Below are 22,415 nucleotides of genomic sequence, written 5' to 3'. Positions count from 1 at the left end.
CTGCAAGAGGATATAACTCATCCTAAATAAACTACCCTTCAAAATCCTGTCACCTTGTGCATTCTGCTGTCACACCCAGGCCTCCCTATTAGGGGCATCCTTGTTAGCAAGGACAGCTGTTAATCTAAATTTGACGCTGTTCAAGATAAACAAGTAGATAAAAAAAAAAAAATCTAATTACACACCTCATGCACCGCTAAATGATTTGGGGTTAGAGATATGCTACAGCTCTGAAAATTGAAATGGAACCAGTGTTATTCTCCAATTCTAAGATGGATTATTGCGAGGGGATAAAATGTCTTAGAATTTGGTGCCTATTTCAGCAGATGATGATGATGGCCCAGCTGGCTCTCTGCTGCAGCTGAATTCACATTATTGAGCCTCTTTAATACCGCCCGAGCAGTAGTTTCAGCAAAATACGTCCGTCGGAAGCAAGGAGCAGGTTCCGCTCTTAATTAATGAAATCCTTTACGAAAATGAGCTTCGCAACCATTACAGGTACTGATCAGTAGCGTTATGTCCATGACCCTCGGGTCGAGGCTTCGCTGCGGCCTGGATCACAAGTCACAGTTAAGCGCGCAGTGCCTTGCCACAAATGTTTGAATAAATCTCGTCAGCACAAGTGCTTGACGAGGAGGGGGAAAGTAAATGGCAAACTTGGGAATAAGAATAAATTACCTGTGGCTGCCTCTGCAGCAGATCACCTTTCCAAGACCCTCAGTGCGACGGACTCATTCATAAATCAGCAGCGCTGCGCATCGGGAATGTAATTGTGTTCCCTCCATATGTAATAACTCAGTAAACGGACTCTCTCTGTCGGCACGTGATTTAATGTCTATCCATGACTTCCAGAAGCAATTAGTCTTTGCTAACGTCAATTGAGAGCCTATGAGAGGAAAGTGACATTTCAAGTTATGACAGACTTTTGACATGCATGTCGTGTGCTGACTTGCAAAACTTGTCCACTCTTTGCTCACCATTTTCAGCCAATAGCTGTTTTTTTTTTCTTATGGATGACTTTGATTGCTACTCAACCCTTCACCCCATATACCTCTATACACAAAGTCATCTGTATGGAAATCCTTCTCTAGAAAGATCATACAAGAGCTGCACATTTAATCTTCACTGGACAACAAAGACTTTCCCTTAGTAATAATGGTAAAACTCACAAAAAACACTTTGTTGCATCATTCTTTTCCCTTTCTTGACATCAAAAGAACTTAATTTACTCTTCTTTGCACAAAAATGATCATTCTTAATGCCAGTCTGCTGGCTCAGTGTTGTGTAAAATTCTTAAGATGTACCTGTAGCTTCAGGCAATGGTTTGTTGACCTATTAGCTTAAAATGGATGGACAAAAGCCATATAATCAATGAATAAAATGTCTCCATAGACATATTAAGCGTACATGATCTCCTGACCGACACAGTGCGCACACAGCAGTCAGCCACAACTTGCCCTCAGGAAGAAAATGATTGGAGTATTCTAAAAGTTGTTTGTTCAGTACCACAAAGATTGTTGTTTAATGTGACCATGGCGAGCCAAAGTCGGTTCATATGCTGCCGGAGGGAAAAGTAGTTTCTACAATATGGTTTTAGCAGCTTTAAAACATCCTTTACTTTATTTTTATAGGACACGAAACGGTAAACCATCTTGATGGAAAAAGTACCAGTAAAAAATCATGACTGAAAACATGGTCACCTAGAACCTCGGCTTTATATAAATCAACATTTAGTAGGTTTCTTTCTTCCGTCTTTTCCTTCCCCACTATAGACCTATGTGTGAGAAACTGATGAATAATTTACCTTCTTTGACTTTTACTTTCTTGCAGACACTGTTACCACTGGGTATTTCATGTCGTCTCCCATTATAATTTTAATAATTCATTTTTGAATTTTAGGCTTGCAACACTGCTCAAAAGAGTTCCAGTCCAGTTGGTCAGCAAATGTGAGAAAATGACAGATTTTTTTTTTTTTTTTTTTTTAAGCAATGTTCGTAAAAGACTGGAAAGGATATGCATATTTTTCCCTCAGTAGAAATCTACATGACATGACGAGCAATGGCATTTTAATGTGCATTGGGGAAACATCTGTTGACAAGTGAACAAGAGTAGGGAACTATAAGAACAGTAAAATACAAATGTTGATCAAAATTTTGCATAAAATTAAAATAACTGGTTACTGATTGGAATGCTGACTTTTGAAAGTTCTTTAATATTATTGTCAGACAAATGGCGTTCCTGAAAAACGATAGAAAAAAAATGAACATTTGACCAAAAGAACAGATGGGCGCAGTGATTACAACATGCAGTTTTGTTCAAAGTGATGGCAGGCAAACATCCCTGGCAAGGTCAATGTTTTTGGTAGCAATGTTACTTCAGTGTGTCAAAGCAATTTATTGGAAAGTATAGAAGAGTAAAATAATTGCTCTGACATATTAAAACAGAAATATCAGCAAAATCATCCTGATTTCATTCATGGTGTAGCTATGCTACTTTAAACAGAAATTGGCATTTAAGCACTTGCCTTAAACTTGTTTATAATTTGTGTAACCAAACAGCACCTCACTTCCTCTGTCAGATACCACCAGAAGAGAGCTTAAATTGTCTTTTTTAGTGAAAGTTTTAAGAGCACAGAAAATGCTCTCAAAATGCAAATAACCTTGATTAAAATAAATCAGGGCTTTCGTTTTTTTTTTGGTACGTTTTTATCACAACCATCTGTTTTTATTGCACTCTCCTAAATTCACCATGGATGACTATTTGGTATTCATAAACGCATTGATAAGGTGTTGTGCTGCCTTCATGGACTGTGAATTATGGATTAATCGCTGATCTACAATCCACAGCTGTGGAAGCTTTCATAAAAAGATAAGCAGAATTCAAAGCTGAGAGAGCATTGTGACTGAAAGATGCACAGTTCGGTGTGGAATACCTTTGGGTTAGCAGCTTTTTGTGTATGTGACTTCATTAAAAAGGTATGCAAAAAAAAAAAGGAACTAGTGTTCACAGGTTGCAGCTCTGATAATGTAAATGTCATTGTGATTCAGGCTAATTCCCTTTGGATTCATTTCTACTTGTTTTACTGTTGCTGTGCAAGTTGTTAAAATACCACGAAGGTTGTGAGGGGATAATGGAAAACAGCAGAAATCCATCGCTTAGGGCTTTTTGTGAAAAGGTTTTATGATAAATGGACCCAGTGCATTTCATGGTTGTAGGTGTTTTCACAGAAAGATGAGGAAAATCAAGGATTCTGGTGAATAACCTGATAAACTTAAGAAGGCATTGAGAGTGGATATTATCGCCATCTTTGGAGTCTTGAGATTCTTCAACTAGTTCAGATTTAAGTTTAGGTTAAAAAAAAAACTTCTCAAAAAAAGGAATTATTTTAAAGTCAACCATTTTTTTCCTATACTTATTTGACTACATTAGAAATAGTTGTTTGTCAAAGACATTAATAGAGCGTGAGATAAGAGCATAGCAAGCTTAAATTCTTGTAACATACTTTTTCATGGGAATCATTTTCATAGTTTAGCAATTTGATACAACTAGAAACTTGGATATATTTTATTGGGATTCGGATGAATTTAGGTCTAGACGGGCTGAGCTGTTCAAGACCCTTTGATCTAAAAGCATCTCAACTCTGGCTGTATTTAGAGTTGCCGTCTTTCTGCATGGTGACTCTGACCCAGCCAAGTCTTTTGCAGGTTCTAACATTTTTTCCAGGATTACTCTGTATCTTTGCTGCTGTTTTTCCGGTTGTTCAGGGTGGTGTGCAGCATTACTTTTCTCACCACACACTCCAAAAAATAGAAAATACATTCAACCTCCACACGTCTGTGGCCTCTGGCTTGTGGCACACAAGTTGCAATTATTGGCGATTTCTTTCAACAATGCCTTTCAGAAAATTATCTCCAGGTCAGTTTCTAGACTTGGGTGAACAACACTCCATATTTTATTTTTTAGTATGTGCTTTGGGTTACACATTGAGCCAGAAAACGGCACCATGAACAAAAGTGTTATTTGGGATGCTGAGAGGCAGAAGAACTTTGCAACATAAAACCTATTTACTACCTAATGGCGAAAATACAAACTTTGTCCTATGGAGAGCTGAGGGCAATCCAAAACACATGCACAAGGACTGCAGCAAGTCAGTTTCCCCATCATCCATCACTGAAGCACAGCAATTTACCCAAACAGCGAAGTAGTTGTCAAAAATACTGGCAACACACAAATAAGGAAAAAAAATATCCCCAAACTATATAACTGTGGAGGCGGTGGGTGAAAAGATAAACAACTTTTGAAAGTGGAATTCTGCAACTGGATACGTCAAGACCGGCATGCGTGGGCCTTGCCTCTAAAAGTGGTACAACAAATGTGGGAGCCGGGCCAGCGTTCACAGGAGACGAGCAGTTACCGCCCAAACAGGCTTGTTAGGGGGCAGAAAGGGAACTCGTCAGTGCAAGAGATCACGGCTGACAGCGAGGCTTGTTAACTTCAGCAAAGCTAGCCAAGAGGGTGGCTCATTAAGGAGAAGCACCAGTAGCCGGCACAGACCAGGCTGGTCTCACCAGATGGCTGCCTGTCTGGCTGATGAAGGACGTGAGCAGCCATTATTAGCAGATCATGTTTGGCACACTTTGTGCAGATGAAATCATGTAAAAAAAGAACCACTCCAGTTGTCTGTTTTCATTTTAGTTGCACTTTAACTTTACATCACAGTGGAGGATTCATACTCTGAGGTACATGAGCTCCATTTTCAGCTCCAAAGTTCGTTGAAGACAAATGAAACATGCTGCAACATTGCCCCCTGCTGGGTGAAAAAAGTGTCCAGATTGCTTCACGGAGTGAGAAAAAAAAAGCCCCTAAATGTTACAACTGGACTTTAGCTTTGCAAACAAATTCCCCCCACCCCATTATAAACGGCTACTGTAGCCGTTAAGCCAAATGTCTTTCACGTAGACCTCAAAAACAGATTTGTAAATATTGTCATGCAAATAGCTTATTTTATTACATAACTTAAAAAAGGGGGGGGGGGAACTGAATTTCCAGTCAGTTGCAATAGAAATATTCAAATTATAGATATTACATAAATGCAAGCATGAGTACATCCAACTCATTTTTACCTCGAGGCTTTCTCATCAAGGAAGATCCATTACGTATTTCAAATTGCTCGCATCAAGAACAGTTTGAGTCAGCAAGTCTGAAGTTGTCCTCCAGTGGCGTTAGTTGTAGCCAATTAAAATATTCATTAAACTAAATCGCAAGAGAATTTGCATGCACAAGGAGCAGTGCAGCATTTTAGGCAATCAGACGCTCATTTACTTTTAAAGGTTTGCTAATGTTGAATGGTTGTACTTGAGTGAGGAGTAGCTGATTTTTCTTGGAAACTTTGTACATCATGGATGTGGATTAATCGTTACTTCCTTTATCAGAACTTGGAGGGGAAGGATTATGCAAAATCGACCGAGCTTCATATCATGCCATGTTATCCCCTCATCAGAAACGTACCTGGAGTGTTTGATTCCTTCATGCATGTCTGAGCAATCAGGGGTCCTAAAGGCTTGCTCTCTCAATGTGCCTCCTCAGAGCTGCAGTCTCCAGCCAAGCTTCCACCCCACAAAGCATCCTATTATTCCAAAGTGGCACAAGCACTTAAAATTAAGTGTCAACTCTTAGAAAACAAAAGCCCCACTCAAATCTGAATTTTCCAATATAGCCAACAAAAAAACCAAACACCTTAATAGTTACATTGACAATCCCGGAATGTAAGGCAAATTGTGAGAAATGTATAGGAGTCATTTTGTCATTTTATTTTTTTCTTCACATTATTGCTTTACAGTAAAATGCATTGGTTGGATATGTCCAGTATAGCAAGACAATACATTCATATAAGTTATACAGATGTCCTCAGTAATATTTTAATAGTAACTAACTTTACATTAAATATATTTATCTTTTTTTTTCTTGACAACTCCCACATCACATTGAGCTCACAGTGCATTAGGTCGCATTCAGTCAATAGATACCAGTCCTCTAGTGTCAAATTGCCTTCTCTAATGTGCTTCCTCAAGTGCGTGGGCGTATTTTGTACACATGTTCGTACAATCTTGGTTTATGCAAAGTTACAAACATGACATCCAACTTTCTTTTGACCTTCTCTCCCCAATACAATTGACTTTGGAGCAAAAATGCCAGCCAGTTAAAACATTAAGTTAGGACAAAACTAAAAAAAAACAAAACAAAAAAAAAAGTTCTTAAACCATTACTGCTCTGTCCTGACAATCGGTACATAATCAAATAGAGCAACACAATTCAGATCAACTCTGACGGCACCGCCATGCAGTCTGAGAAAGCATTAAAAAATAAATTAAGCTCCGGAGGTCTTGTACAGAGGAGTAGGAGTTTGTAGGCCCTGTGGGGTCACAAAGCCACATGAACCCCAGCAGATAGGCAGTCTAAGGAGGGGTCCAGTATTTTGTATTTTCCTTAGTCTGCCATGTACAATAAAGAGTCCTGGGGGCAGCCAAATGCGTTCCGCATCCTGCCCCGCTGCTCCTTCCGCTGGGGCTGGCGAGGAGTTAATGCCCTGGTACCAGAGTGGAAAGCCACTGGAAGGAAAACTAAATAAAAAGCAGGAGAAGATGAGCGTTTCCACAAAGCCACTGCTCCAGACATGTCCATTTTCGGTGTACAGTTCTCCAGCTTTCACACACACACCTGTGAGCTCACACATTAAGGAATACTAGACAAACTGACATCAAATCTCCACAGGATGCCCCATCATTATATGGCAACCTTGCAGGGGCCTTTGTCACATAAATTCTTTACATTTAAATTGCATATACAAGTGCCCTCCGCCAACAATGTGGCTGAGGAGGATTATTCAACACACATTTCATACACACGTACACTTTAATAGTCTCTGCACCCCCCACTCCTGGACTCTTTACAGGCATTTTTGCATCGTGTCAAAATTGTCTGGGTTGCAGTGCTCTTAGCTGCCATTTTTTTTTGTAAAGTGGGCCAGGCAGTAGCCATAGAAACTGCCCGGAAGCCCTCGACCTTTTGCTGTGCTGTGGAGGAGCTTCGTTTTCGTGTCCCAGCATGCACTGCAGACAGATACAGGTGTGCTCAAATTGTTAGAGGTTCCAGTCAGTTTGAGAAAGTTGACGCGAGCCCAGAATGAGCACGTACACACACACACAGTTTCCCTTTCACACACACAGTCACACAGACATGTATACACTGAAAGTACAAACGCACAGAAGGAAGCACTAGTTGATTCAGAATGAGAGGACGGCTGTTAAAGTGCAATATCTACATACAACGCAAGAAAAAAAAAGAAAAGCAAGATCATCTCCGTCTCCAGGAGCTGTCCATCTTAGTTTCCCTGATAACTGGTGGAACTGATTGCCCGCTCTGGACTAATAGAGGGGCTGCAGTGGCCCCTACAGGCCAGAGTGCATCACTGCAACAAGCACAACTACCATCCTTCTGCAGCCATCTTTGAATGAGAATCATTTGATGAAGACTAAAAGATGCATCAGACGGATTGAGATTTTTTTTCCCCTCCCAATCTTGATTTGTGCAGAAGGACAAACAGAAAGGCTGGGCTGTCATCAGCCAGGTTACACCTCACATCAGAGGTTTCAGTCTCAACACAGAGCAAGAAAAGCATTTTCAATGTGCAATTAGCTTTCAGTGAAAGAAACGATGTCTGACATTTGCAACAAGCTCGTTTCTATATTTCAAACTAGACAAAACCTTCTCTTTTTTGAAAAAATAAATACAAAAAAAGTGTTTACAAATTTACATTGTGCACTGGTGCAGATGCATAACACCATCACAGTCACTAGATCTGGACTGCGATACATGTTGAATTAAAGTGTCCTGACAAAAAGATCTTTAGGAAAGCAGATTAGGAACGCAGGCGAGGGTTGGGGTGGAGTAAAGCACTAACAGCATCAGCTCCCTGTTGCCTAAAGCCATGCTGGGGGTGGGGGGGGGGTCCGAGCTAAAGGAGGAGAGATGCCAGTGCAGGACCTTCTTCCCTCTTTTCTTGGTTTGAGGGGGGGGAAAAAATCCTGACCGTAGTAATTTCACGAATCGTTCAAGAATGGCTTTACATTTAATAAAGTTTGGGTTTAGTAAGTGCTCGATGTGGGAACAGATTGTTCTGATCTGAAAACTCTAAAGTGAGAACGGTGAAATCAAAAAGGGGCACTTCTGATTCTGGAGGTCCACGACATCTAAAGGCATGCTTGATGGGTGGAAAGTTAGCAGGCGTACAGAGAAACCATGACGCTGACGGCAATGCCTGGAAGAATAAGCAAAAAGGACCAGTGCTGTGCGATGGCTGGATAATTTGGAGACAGTTCACAGCTACAAAGCACTGCCTTATAGGAAAATTAGATTTCTATTCAACACTTACAAATAAAGACTGCAAGCAAAGGGGGGGGGGGAAACAAAGTCGCCAGATAGGTCCAGTTTATTGAAAAAAAAAAAAAAAAACAGGTTGCCAAAGTGGGTTTTTGAGGTTTTGGTAATCGTTGCATGCTGCTGCGCTCTAATCCTCCATGCACATGGGCAAGTTGACAAAGGTGAAGACGTTGTACTCGATCAGGATTGAGAAGCAGAGGAACACGGCATACAAGACAAGGACATAGATGCCCAGCTTGAGATCCAGCTGCCACTTGTTCATGTGGATGCCCAACACCTGCACATATAGAAAGGCAAACAAAGATCTGCACAACTTCAAATGGGCAAAAAGTCAGGCTGACACTGTATACAAAAGAAAAAAACCACACATCCTCCCCTTCCAAGACAATTCAGCAGTACGTTGTTGAGCGTCGACATAAACCTCAAAATACATAGAAATTAATTGTGGTGGGACAACATCTGAAATGCTGAGCAAAACTACGTATAACCCCTAAAGTTCTTTTCAAAGCAAAAATTGTCTGACTTGATGTGCGATTAGCATTTAATGCTCACCGTGAGTGCCACAGATCCCAGCAAAAGTACCACTGAATACACCAGTCCCCGACTGTTGATCATCACCTGGAACAAAAGACGAGTAGCTGGCTTATAGATCCTCAGTCTCTGTTAATTACATTCCTGTATAAACTGATCAAAAACTGTACTCTTGACCAGATGTGAACCAACCTCTGATCCATAGTTCACACACATCGTCTGCAACGCCCAGGGAACTCCGAGTCCCACCAAGATGTCAAAGACATTACTGCCAATTGTATTAGACACTGCCATATCTCCCAAACCTGAAATAAAAAATTACAGCACAGATCAAAGCTTTCTTTTAGAGTGAAGTCTTTTTATATACATAGATCATGGCAAAAGTATAATTATGAATAAAAACTTATTTCTCAATGTTAAGACGACACCATGAAAAGAATATCCTCTAGGCAGTCCAAGGCTTTTTTCCCTGTCATTCAAGTAAAAATTTATAGTTTTTTTTTTTACCAAATAGGTTGAAAGTGAAAGAAAAGAAAGTTAATCATAAAATCTTCTGGAACAATTTTTGCATCAGATAACACCCTTGACATGCCATTAACTGGTTAAAATTTCAATTCCCCAAGAACAGATCCAAAAACGTTAAAAATCGATGGCCAGTCATTAAACATCCGAGTTTCCATTGAACCAAATAACCCAACACCCGCCACACCTCTAATCAGCCTTCCCATTTATGAAAAGAGATCTCCGTTCCTGCAGCAGCAAACCTGAGAATATCTTCTAAAAGTAAATTGCATCTTCCCAGAAGGTAAAGCAATACCTTGCCGTGCCACAATGAGACTGGCTATGCAGTCTGGAACGCTCGTGCCAGCAGCCAGGAACGTGATGCCCATGATAACATCCGGGATGCCCAAGGTGTAGCCGATTATAGTGACCTGAGGAAGCACAGATAAGGCCAGGTTATCTGCAGGTTCCTACCAAAAGGGTTCGAGTGGATCCTTAATGTAAACAGCTTTAAGAGAATAAATCTTTAGCATGATTTCAGCATTTGATTGATTGTCTTAATCAAAATTTGTGTTGCTTGTAACTTAAGGTGACAACAGACCCAATATACTTAAATCAATGTTGAAGTAAATTACCTTTCAAGAAACGGTGTCCCCAAATACTGTTGCTACACTTTATTACTGCTGAAGCTTCCAATAGAATTACCCTTTTACTCATTTATCCAACAGTGGAAACAGATTTCTGCATTTCATTTAAATGGTGTAAATAAATTACATAACTCCTTCCTAGCCAGTTTGTAACTATTTTAAACAATCAGGGAATGAAACAAAAATTTTCAGAAGCTGCAATAAGTTTCAAATGAGAAATTGGGACACCCCTCCATATTTATTCACACTTAAAATGGCGAAGAAATATTGTGCAGAATGGGTCACAATTTTTCAGAGAAATAAAACATGAATTTATAAGAAAATACTCATCGTCTTACTGATGTAGCTTTTCTTAAGGTAAATGCCATAAATTTAGATTGGGAGCATTTCTATAGGTATCAATATAGGCAGAAAAGTTCAGTGCCACATGTTTAAAAGACACTTTATGCAACAGAAATCAAGACACCAGTTTGCCGACAGTTTTAAACATTTGCATACTCAACATCAGGTTTTATTCAGAAATCAATTCCACCGCAGCAGAATCACAGTAAAATAAACTCACCATCCAGACCATCAAGTACGAGAAGACTGCAATCCAGACAGTGGACAGAATGAAGGAGACCATGAAGCATTTCTCCCAGCGAGGCTTGGCACAGTTCGGGACAGTGAAGAACAGCAGCAGGAGCAGCGGCCATGAGATCAGCCACTTGATCTTGCTGCCCATGCCCCCTGCAGGAGGAAGACGGAAGGTAAGAAGGACTGACATCCAGAAGCAGAAGATTAAAGTCAACTTGAAAACATTGGAACCATTAATGACTGCCAAGACAACATTACATTAAATATACAAAGTGAAATATTTTATTCCAGTTTTGCCTTCTCCCTGACCGGAAACATTTCTGATTAAGTGTGAATAATTTCCAATTTGAATGCATTTAGATGGAAAAAAAAAAAATTAAAAAATAGGATGACCAAAATATTTGAGTATTGAGTTTAAAATATGACACACCATCTCCTTAAAATTTTTAAAACGGAAGCAATCATTTCCCCTTTTCACTTCATTTGAAGTGCATAAACACTAATGACAGTTTAATGATAAATTGGACCCTCTTCACATCAGTAGAGACAGAAGGGCAGCCTTGCTTTTAGCCATCTGATGATCATTAGTTCATACATCAGACGGCACAAACTCATTTTAAGAGACGCCAGCAAAACAATTCAAGATGTCCAACTAAGAACTTCAATAACTTATTTATATCACCGCCTCAGAATATATAACCATCTTAAATTATGAACATACAAATTAGATCTTTAACACCATCTCAACAGATACTAGATCAGACGTTTATGCAAGTTTATAAATCACATACTTGGAATATGAAACGGTGAAATTGTGTCATTTTCTTCTGCCTCCTTGGGTTTGTCCTCTGGTACGTTTCCGTTCTCGATTTCCACCTTCCCGTCAATCACTTGCGTCTCCACACCATTGGACGCCTGCACCAACTTCTGGCGCTTTCAGAAAAAAGAAACTAAGTCAAAGGGCACACAGGCAGACCTGCTGCTACAAAACATTTTCAAACTGAGCTCCCTTCCGCAGACAAATATGGACGGCAAGGAAAGCTCTCTGTTCAAAGTCACCAAAGTGAATCCGGCAACAACGGCCCGCTGTACCTCTGTAATGATGAGCCGACTGGCCATGCGCAGGCGGGTTTTGGGCCCGAAGTGACTGGTGACCATGACACGGAGTCCCGCCTCAGGAAAGCGGAACTTTGATGGGCTGGCATTCATCATCTCATCCACCATCACCACTGAGCCGCGGCTGTAAGCCTTGCTCGGCTTGACTGAAGGGATGAAGGCACACATTGACGTTGGTGAGGCAAACACAACCTATACACTTGAAGATATTACACCCAAAATGCAAACTTAAATTTGACAAGACCTATGAGGAACTCAACGAAGGCCATGGACAATTCATTTCAGAACCTTAGGCTAAAATACAGAATTCATCACATTGGAGTTTATACCAGAAATATTAGCTATAAACCTGGAACAAAAAGAACATTGTAGCTAGCATTCATATTGCGTCAAACTTAACTTTCAATTTGTCAAGGCTTAACTTGTACATTTTAATTAAAACAAAAAAAAAAAAGTTTAAGTGAAGTCAAAATTTCATCAGGACAAGCTGCTCTTCAGTGAGGATGATCTCTGCTGATCAAGTTTTTGGCACATTTTAATCCTGTGTACTATAGTTTGGTTGGCAGCTCACTGATGTGCTGTATAAATACAGAAACGGAACCGATTTCAAAACTTGCAACACTGAAAGTTTGACTTGACTTTTAGATCATATCCTTAAAAAAAGTAATTAATTCAAGTGAAACTTCATATCTTTTCATTCGCTGAAAAAAGGAGCTTTTAGATTGCACGCACAGGGAATAAGGCAGTAACACTTATTAGTTCAACCCAACCTTAATTTGACTACTTATGCATGCACCAATGCACATAAATTAACAGCGTAAACAGAGCTGGTGTAAACAGTTCCTCTTGCGAAATTCATTACCACTTCAGGAGTGAGCAGGTCTACGCTCCAGAGACTGGCAGGAGAAAAGCAGGATGCAAGCAGAAAAACTGGCAGAGCGGCACAACACTGACAAAGTGAGAGTAGGTTTAGTAAGGCTAAACAGACAGGCATGTTAGCAGTAATGCAGTTAGACTTGGAAGAGTTACATGTCTGAAATGGGTTATTATTTAAAGATTAAGAGCAGAATAGAGAGAGGACTGTGGCTTGGAAGCTTATCATGAGCCTGATGAGTGATGCCTCGCCCATTGAGGTTTGTACTGGATAATTAACCCAAGATTATTAACACAAATCAAGATGGATCCGAGATCACACCATTCTACCTTAAAAAACATTTCTAATATTCATATTAAGTCATTAGCATTAAAAAGGAAAAAAAAGGCACTGGCTGTGTTAGTTTAGCAGAAAGCAAAGCCACAGATCCTTCAGGAGAAGAAAAAAAATCCAGCTAGTAGTCTTCAGACGTCCAGAGAATCAGACTCAACCACTCAGCTGGGACCCAGCCTGTCTGATTAACCTTACCTGCCGAGAGCAAAGGTGACGACGGGTCGTCATCCCAAACATAGTCAAAACAAGCTTTACCGTCCTCCATCTCGCTGCTGGTTGCAGCGTTACCATTGGCCACATTTTTGTTAGACTTCCCCATGAAAAACCGCTGCATGCTGGAGTTAAATCTAGGGAGGAAGGAGGGGAAAAATATCCAATTAAAATAAAAAAAAAGCTGGGCAGGTGAAGCATAACAGCGTCTTAAAATGTCTATTTTTCATTATGCAAAATTGTCAAGGGCCCAATTTTCAAGGCCACGTTAACAATATGTTATGGAAAATGGCTGAGCTACGCTGCTCTGATGCTCTGTATTGAGGCAGAAAAGAAAGCCAAAAAGAAATGTTCCCAAAAGGCAATCGAAGGCTCTTAGCCACACATTTTCAGTGAGACCATTTCAGTGCCATTACATAAAAACGGATCAAACACTGAAGGAACTACAGCTGCCTTTGAACATAAAGTATGCAGAGGTAATAGCTGGAGTGTTAAAAGAGCCGTTCTCTGCCCTCAGCATCTTCAAAGAACATTACAACTATTAAAAAAAAAAAAAAAAAAAAAACACCTGATAAGAGCGGAGAACAAAGAAACCAGATTCAGTTTGAGGTTTTTTCCCCTAAAACTGAATTTTGATTCATTGGGGAAAACTTTTACTTTACACAGTGCATATTCAATGTGAAAAGATCGTTCATATGACTTCTGTTGCTTTACTGTTAAACGTGAATATTTGCATACACCTTAAACACTTGAAATGCCTGAAATGAAGTCAATTTCCAAGAACTTGCTCATTTGCCAAACGGTCTTGAACCTGCTTTTCCATTTGTTTCTTAATGGTCCAAGATGCACAGGAAGGTTCTCAAATTGCTAAAGAAGTTTGCTGTTCAAATTACTGTCTTCAAGCATTTTGAAGGAAATTTGAATGGAAGAAAAAGTGACAACCAAGGAATAACCACAACATGTGTGGACTGTAAATTCTGTAATAAGGGCAACTTTTGGATGAATTATCACATTGGGGTTGCAGAGGTATTGAACCTGGTTGGCTAACACCAGGTACACCAACAGACATTCATCTCCAAATCATCAACTAGAACATTTCCATTAGATCTTGAGAATGTTCTGTGTCTCCTCGCCTTTTTCCCCCCAGACTCTCTAGAACTTTCATTTCTAAGTGAAAGATTTTAATTAATCTTAAAACATAACTTGAGCCCTGAGCAGCAGTCCAGTCTTGTTTTAGCCCAGGTGAGACTTCAATATGTGGCTTAGGAGAGATTTTTTTCATAAGAATCAATATCTTGAATTCTTGAATCGCTTTGGCTTCTCAAGCTCTTAAGGCTATGATCACAAGTAAATCTCCGTCATTTTTTCTCTCTCATCCTTCAAGTAAGCACAGGACAACCTTTTGTAGATTACTCAGGTATCCAGCAGTGGAAATGTTCTTGTGCATTTTGGATTCTCTAAACCCAAAATATGCAGACTTTTGTCCCTCCAGCTAAAACAGAGCATTGACTCTCCAGCACTTCATTATAATACAAAGTTATTTTATAATGGTGAAGTTTTTTTTTATTTTTTTTTTTATCATGGGTCAAGGAACAGAGACATTGCAGAGGATATATATTCTGTGGATTTCAGCAAGAAACTATTCTAATTGGTATAATTGGTTATGATACTGTGCTGCAGCATTAATGCCAAATATAAGCCATCATATTCAAAAGGCCTTGTTTGCACAACAGCAAGTGACCCAAAAGAGCAGGATAAATTTAGACTTTTTTAAAAAAATAATAATTCCTTCCTACAAAAGGTTGATAAAGTTAATCTGTCAACCAAGCAGAAGAAAATCTTTCCTGCATTTTTTCCCCCTCCTCAGGTTTGCCAAAACAGCCACAGTCATCCCTCGTTTTGATCCTAAAGACTCAACGTCAGTGTGCATATAATGGTATTACGAGTGCATTTTGTCAGTTACAGGATTAGATTTAGAGAACAAACACAAAATGCTCAAGAGATGAGATGTACAGCTTATAACTTATGGCAACATTTTTATTTTTTCCACTTCAGCTTTCATCTCGGCGCATTTGACGAGGGAGGGGGCGGAGTATCATCTCAAATCAGAGACCCAGACGGTCCGCACTAAACGCACTCTGCTCCATTTGGACTTGAACGGCCCCAAAATGCTCCGCAGATATTTTGGGTTAAGGGAGACATGACAGCATGTCCTACTGTAAGCATTTATTCCTCCAAATGAGAAAGGAGGGGAATGATCCGGTTAAGCCTGGTGCTCTTAGCCACTGCAGAGGGAAAAAGATTAAACTCTTATGGCAGCGAGTGAGCAGGCTGCCGCTGAGTGTAGCGCAGATTACCAGCTGGACAGAGACAGCAGCACAGGACAGCATGGTTGGTATTATTGAGTCTGGACTGTAAAGACAAATGTGGCCTAATGGAGTGCACTTATGGTCATAAACGCATAGATCTATGTTTAGAAAAAAAAAAGTTCTCTGCAGGCCAACACATGGCTGCTGCGTTAGAGTTAAAATTAGGATTTAAACACAGAAAGAAAATTTTATAGTGCAAGCAGCAGCATATCATATCCATACAGAGGAAAATGTGCGCCATCTGGGCAGGGGACAGAAATGGGGACACTCCCCTCCAGCTGGAAAAATTACTGTCCTCTTGTGAGAGCGCAGCCGTTTATACTCATCAGCTCACAGATGAGTGTGTACAGGGGTGAAGCAGAACTTTATCAGTCCAATAAACCGTTTGTAAAAATGGGCAAAACTCACTTCATGATCAGGATGTAGCCTGCATACATGATGACGAGCACCAGACTCTCCCACCTGTAGGACAGAATAATTAAAAAAAAAAAGGTTCAAACAGATTCTAATCAACATAGAATATTGAAAAGATGAATCTTTTCAAAAAGAGTTCCTGGCCTCAAGATATAGCCGAGTTAAATTCTTAACATGGTCATTTCTACAATATCTTTAACATGTAAAAGCAAGTTTTTAATTTGTATGTAGTAAAAGTACCAGAGTTCCACCTGTTCCTGTCAACTGGTGAGCTCAGTGAAAGGCTGATACTTCACACACTTGGCCGTTTATGTTTTTCATAAGTAGAAATACTTCCAGTTTTGGTGAGCAACACCCAGCACTTTAAGGTAAAATTGATCCGTGTCAGAAGCACTTAAACTACTAAATTAAACTCCTTCAGGTGTAGCTTGTCAAATTTTAGCTAAAGCTGCATCACGTTGTTGGCTTGTTTGAATTTTTTGTGTAGCAACTGGTTGAATACAAGTGAACCTGGACTAAACTCTGAATACGTTGCATTTAAAGCCGAATAGGAAAATATTCTCACCAAACTATCTTCTCGTCATAGATGAACTGCAGAGAAAAAAAAAAAACAGATTAGTATAATCTAAAATCCAAGTACAAAAATGCGCATGTATCGACTGCTAATGTTAACTTACTGCAATCAAAGCTACAACAGATAGGATGTAGTAGAAGGAGTCCCTGAAAACAGCCCACCAGGTCAGCACCACCACCTGAGAATTTACAAGTAGAAACATTTGTTATGGTAGTAAGTGTTTGATTTCAGAAAACCAAAAAAAATATCTATATGTATTGTGTAATTATCAAAAGGCTTCAACTACGTGCAGCAAAGCCCTTCTAAATGAAGACGTTGCAAATTCCAGATAGTATTTTATTCAAATATTATGAATTTGATGTTTTACAGTGCATTTATTTGACGACAATCTGAAGTGAAAATGTAAACAGTAAAGATAACGGGGGAAAAAAACGTGAGGTCTGAAGGGCTAAATGCCTAATCCAGTGGTTCCCAAACTTTTTGTTCTGCGCCCCCACAGTGGTTTCCAAAGATTTTCTGCGCCCCCCCTATGGATTACAAATGACTGTGGTTGAAACGACGCGGGTGAGGGGGGGACAGGGGACATCGACTTTTTGGGGGGCAAAATGAATGTACGTAGCTGAAAATAGACACCAACATCGGTAGCCTACAAGGTACTTGTTAACAAGCTTAAGGTTCTGTATTGATATTAGCTAGTCATCTTTGAGCTAACATTACCTGAATCCAACAGCTTTACTCAACTCAGTCGGTTAGTTTGGAGGGAAAAACTGAAAAGTTCTTTGCGTTTTGCTGGTTTGCTGCCGTGATTCTAACACACCTGTAGCTCCGCCCAGCAGCAGCAGGTCTCCTTCACAGGTGGAAACCCAGCGCGAGCGTCGTAGCGCTCATGTTAAAGGCGGCTCGGAAAAACAGGTTACAACATGTTAACAAGGGATTAAACAGTTTTAACTGCTGATAAAAGACACAAATATGGGAAGTGTGGAAGCCTCTACTGTATCAAATTGACAGGAATAACAGAGAGTTGGCCATTCTAAGGTAAAAACCCAGCGCATACAGTGTTCATGTTTTGTTTTTTTTTCATCCAGACGGCTTCCCGCGCCCCCCCTGCAATGACACGGCGCCCCCCCTAGGGGGCGCGCCCCACAGTTTGGGAACCTCTGGCCTAATCAAACATTTAATTTAAGAGCAGTTGTGAAGGTCAAGACATCCAATCTCAAGAAAACACGTTTTCATCACAGTGCTACCGTTTGCCAGTTATAATTTTTATTCAAATCTTTAAATTCAAAAGTTTTATTTCCTAAATCTTTGAAGATTTAGGAAGTAAGTTCTATTTTAAAAGTGCAACTTGGGTAATTGCAGTCGTAATCTACAAGAGTACCGTCCTAAAAAAAGAAAAGCACGCCAATGATGCCTGTTCACATTAGCAGACATTGTAACGTTAAATCAGTGATTTTAAGTGGTGTGTGAAGTATTTCAGGCTTTTGGGTCAAATGTATATAAGCATGAAATGTGAACCGATTATGGAAACGATTGCAGAAAACTTTCAATCTTTGCCCTCTAGAACCATTTCTCGTTACTAAAACGTTGGCATTTTGTCGTCTTCTGAAGCCAAACTACGACTAAATCAGTCTTCAATTTCAGAAGCTTTTGTTTCTCCTCAAAGGGCGGCAGGGGGGTGGGGTGGGGCAGCACATGTGCTGCTCTACGGTCTATAAATAAACAAGATGATGCAGCCGCAGCAGTAAGTCCCTCGCTCTGACTCACGCACCTGTCCGGCGAAGATTCCACACACACCGATGATGCATAGGATGTTAAAAACTGCTGAGCCGACGATGGTCCCCACCCCCACGTCTCCATGGGTGATGAAGACACCTGCACGCAGGGAGGGAGCGTCTCAGAACCAGCAGTGACACAGACCATCTGGGACCGTCTGTATGCACGACCTGTGTGTGTGCATCTGTGTGTGAGTGTGTGCGAGTACCGATAACAGATGCAAAGAGCTCTGGCGCAGAACTGCCAGCTGCCATGAAGGTAGCTCCAGCAACATCTTCACTGAGGTCTAGTTTCTGCAATATGAAAAGTATCGTGAATTTGTTACGCAATATTTAGGGGTGGGGGGGTGGGGAAGGATTAAAGCCCTCACTGTACCTCACAGATCTTCTCCAGTGACGTCACGAAGTATTCATCACAAATTATGGCGAGTGCCAGAAACATGTAAAGAGTCTGCAAGGAGAAGTCGGATGAATCCATATAAGGTATAGAAAATGCATGTATGAATCCATTTTTCTTGAACTGAATTATACATACATATATATATATATATATATATATATATATATATATAGATCAGAACCGCCTGCTAGTGCTGCTGCTAAAGGACAAGGAAAGGGGAACAACAAACCATGGTACAAGATTACAATAAAAAAAAAAAAAACTACCTGCATTAAATTCCAGTGTCAGTTCAGTGGTAACATTTCCCCTTACAATGAGAAAAACTGACAGGATCTTTATACTCCCACAGTGAGAAGGAAGGGGGAGATTCAGCCCGTTTCAGCAGCGGAGAAGAGATCTATAAATTATAGATCAGTCGTGACACCATCAAGGCTGATCAGCTCTCGTAGCAATGTTCTGCTCTATGCTGTCCACAGGGGGCACTGCAGGACTGCAGCACTCCAAACTTTCACACTCAGGGCTATCCTGCTGATCAGTGAGGCCAGTACAACATCAAACCAAGTCAGAAGAATGACCAGTGCATTTAATCTAAAAATGGAAGCAAAGTTGTTCTCAGAGGCCTGAGCCTCTGACAACTTTTCAGCAACGGCAGATTTCAGCTTTGTTGAGCTGGAGATCTGTCACATATTCTACATCTCAGGTTTTTACCCTCAAAACTAAATGAAACATTTTTCAATCCTCTGTTGATAAATGGCAATGCTTTCTTTAATATGGTTTTAAAAACAATACAACTCAAAATGCTTAAGGTTATGCATACCCTAAAAGGAGTTAAACTTAAAGTAAATTCAAATCCGTCTGCTATACACATCACATCATCTCAAGGCACTGTGCATTTAAAAAAAAAAAACAGTTTCATTCTACTAAAGCTCTTTAATTGGTAATTTTTTTTATCTAAGGAAAATGGTAGATTGCATTATGTTCTAATGTTTGGACATGAAGCTTAGAATAATCTTGCCCGTGTTGAAGTGGATTTGACAAAATTAAATCAAGCCCGTTTCAAAAAGGTTCACACGGCAAACTGGGGCTTGCAAAACAAGACAATTTACTTTAGGCCAAGTAATTTCATTCAGTTTATTCCAATTCGTTTTAAATCCCACTACTTCTGCACAGAAACTAAAAACAAAAGGACAATAAAGGATACTTAAACGGCAAGAAACACTGAGTGCGTATGCCTCCCGTCGGCTGAGAGCTCCCTTACCGCTGCGATGTGCAGCAGGACGGCTCCACTCTTTCGTTCGTCGTTGGTGAAAAGGTCGTCGGGGAACTCGTGTATTGCTGAGAAGAGAGGAAATGTCACGGTCACAACACATCAGCAGCATGACTGTGAGGTATTCATGTACCCAGCCCACCCCAACAGGACCTGGTGACTTCATGACGGCTATCCGTCTGGGAGGCAGAGGCCTGGGGGCGTTTAGTTTTTAGTTTGCACTCAGAACTGTTCTTGTGTTGGAGGAAGAAGGGGGAAAAAAAAAAAAAATAAGAACCTCAGAGGATCTGCTGAAAATCTCAAGTTAAGCTGCAGCATGTCGCACATCTTAATCAATCCAAAACAGCCAGACGTTCTGACTGAGAAAAATCTTGAGTGTGAAATCAGAATTAAAGCAACCAGGCAGAAGGAACAAGCCAAGGTTCATCAGGTGCTCCAGCCCAGAGTGATCACAGCTCAGATCTCCGGAGTCACAATTATACTGCCTCTGGCTGGAGACGGAGGCAGGTCATTTCCCTGATGAGCGCAACATCTGTGACTGATCTGATTCTGCTCAACTAGAACTGATGGATCAAAAGAGAGGGAGAGAAAAAAAAAAACTCCAATAACTTTAGGATGCTGCTGGATTATTGTAAAAATTTAACAGCTTGAAATTGAACATAAGCATCTAAAAAAAACAAGGTACCCCGAGAAACAGGACTGAGAAAACTGCCTCAGGGAGTGAGGAGAATCTTATGTAAACCTCAGAGCTGGAGTGTGCGACAGCAACTTGCCCGAGGTCTAAAGAGCTTTTTTTTTTTTTTTGAAAGGACAGTGTTATGATCGGGACAGAGACTGACGAATCCATTTCAAAGTATTTTACAAGTGGCAACTATTTACTGACTGGTGGTTTGGGTTTTTTGTACTGGAACAGATTCCGGTGACGTGCCAACTAATCTGAAAAGCCAATATTCCTATGCAGAACCTGGACCTTGCAGCCATGTTCGATTTATTTTAGATTAACCTGAAATAAAAGCAAAGATATTAAGTGTTGTGGACTGAAGTTTCCAAGTAAAGCAGACGAGCTGCCAGCGAGAACCATATGCCTACATCAGATTCAGACTTGGTGGCTTTCACCCAGTGAGCTCCATATGGTATCAAATCTCAGAATGAAATCGTTTGCGCTTTCAGCAGGTTGTCAATTAACAGCCAGGGTGCATGCCAGCAATAGTTAATGCTTCAAAACCTGTTTCCTTCCAACCACATTTTGTCAACTTCAATGCTTACTGGAGCAGGCCAACAAAATACAAGTAAAAAGGATACATAGTTTTACTTTTTTTTTAATACAAGTGGAAATCCAGAATGATATCTGCCAAATCCAGCGCAAACAATTGCCTATAAAAGTCAGCTAATGCGCAAGTAAGCCCACCATCTTAAATTTAAACTCCAAAGGCCCCTGTTATGTGAGCCTCTGGGCTTTGTTGGAGCATTAGTGAAACATTCTGGGAGATAAAACATCAAGTATAAAGCAGGATCCACCCCGTCTGCATCATGTCCAGCATGGAGGTGGCAGCGTCATGCAGGGATGCTTTTCTCCAAAAAAAGTGGAACTAGATCAAAAATGAAAACTCCGAGGCTCCAGAAGGTATAAGACTGATGGAGGTTCACCTTCCAGCAGGATGACGACCCTGAACCTACAGCCAGAGCAGCGATGGAACACTTTAAAAATCATCTTTCTTGATCTAATCTAAAAGAGGATGGACAAACAAAATCTCTAACACTTTGATACAACTAGTGATTCTACAACATTTACAGTCAAGTCTGAAAATAAAATGCTGTTTGAGTTTTATTCTTGGGGGGGGGGGGGGGAAAGGAATTCCTTTTGTTTCCACTTAAATTACTCTGCACAATTATGAGTAGATGTGTTGCATTAAATCCTGTAAAATAAAATGTATTCAAAACCCCTTGAATTCGATCACAAAGCGCTTTGTGTCTGGTGTAACAGGAACGACATTCCTACTCAAGTCATCTGGCCATAGAGTCAAATGCGCATGACTCAAAAATGTTTAGGAAGAAAAGATGCATAAATGAATTAAACTGAAAACCACCACATTTGGGGCCCCGGTGTATGGTGCTGTAAAGGGGAGCCTCTGCATCCATTTCTGCATCAGTGAAGTACTGTGACATGAAACGGGATTTACCGCTTTCCAATGCTGCACTGACAGATCCATGTAGCGTCAAACATCCACTTCATCACAAAATTAAAATCATGGCAGAAATGTACACCAATTCCCATCTCAAACATCAACTTTAAATTAATGTGCACTTACAAGTGCCGACACTAAAAGTCCAAGAAAAAAAAAAAAATCTCAGTACAAACATGCACATTTTAATTTGTAATGAAGTACCAGGG

The 22,415-nt window shown here is 40.3% G+C and overlaps 1 protein-coding gene across 3 annotated transcripts in view; it reads right to left on the bottom strand.

Moving 5' to 3' along the window:
* Positions 1-7,012: 7,012 nt before the first annotated feature.
* The window catches only part of slc24a4b (solute carrier family 24 member 4b), a 31,257-nt gene continuing 15,854 nt past the window's right edge, over positions 7,013-22,415 (bottom strand). For 2 of the 3 annotated variants that reach the window (XM_015057682.1, XM_015057689.1), the window contains 15 exons: positions 20,015-20,091; positions 18,733-18,807; positions 18,566-18,650; positions 18,353-18,456; positions 16,688-16,762; positions 16,576-16,601; positions 16,005-16,058; positions 13,273-13,364; positions 11,787-11,956; positions 11,486-11,627; positions 10,681-10,847; positions 9,788-9,902; positions 9,163-9,275; positions 8,992-9,057; positions 7,013-8,716 (listed from right to left, as the gene is read on the bottom strand). In XM_015057682.1, coding sequence (XP_014913168.1) covers positions 8,567-8,716; positions 8,992-9,057; positions 9,163-9,275; positions 9,788-9,902; positions 10,681-10,847; positions 11,486-11,627; positions 11,787-11,956; positions 13,273-13,364; positions 16,005-16,058; positions 16,576-16,601; positions 16,688-16,762; positions 18,353-18,456; positions 18,566-18,650; positions 18,733-18,807; positions 20,015-20,091 — 1,511 coding nt within the window. In that variant the 3' untranslated portion in view covers positions 7,013-8,566. The remainder of the gene's footprint in view (positions 8,717-8,991; positions 9,058-9,162; positions 9,276-9,787; positions 9,903-10,680; positions 10,848-11,485; positions 11,628-11,786; positions 11,957-13,272; positions 13,365-16,004; positions 16,059-16,575; positions 16,602-16,687; positions 16,763-18,352; positions 18,457-18,565; positions 18,651-18,732; positions 18,808-20,014; positions 20,092-22,415) is intronic. The other variant, XM_015057699.1, reaches the window with a different exon arrangement.

This window comes from Poecilia latipinna, unplaced genomic scaffold (genome assembly GCF_001443285.1).
Source record: "Poecilia latipinna isolate Pla-1442-1.1 unplaced genomic scaffold, P_latipinna-1.0 Scaffold61, whole genome shotgun sequence".
NCBI lineage: Eukaryota > Metazoa > Chordata > Actinopteri > Cyprinodontiformes > Poeciliidae > Poecilia > Poecilia latipinna.
This window is presented reverse-complemented; position numbering and strand designations above follow the sequence as displayed.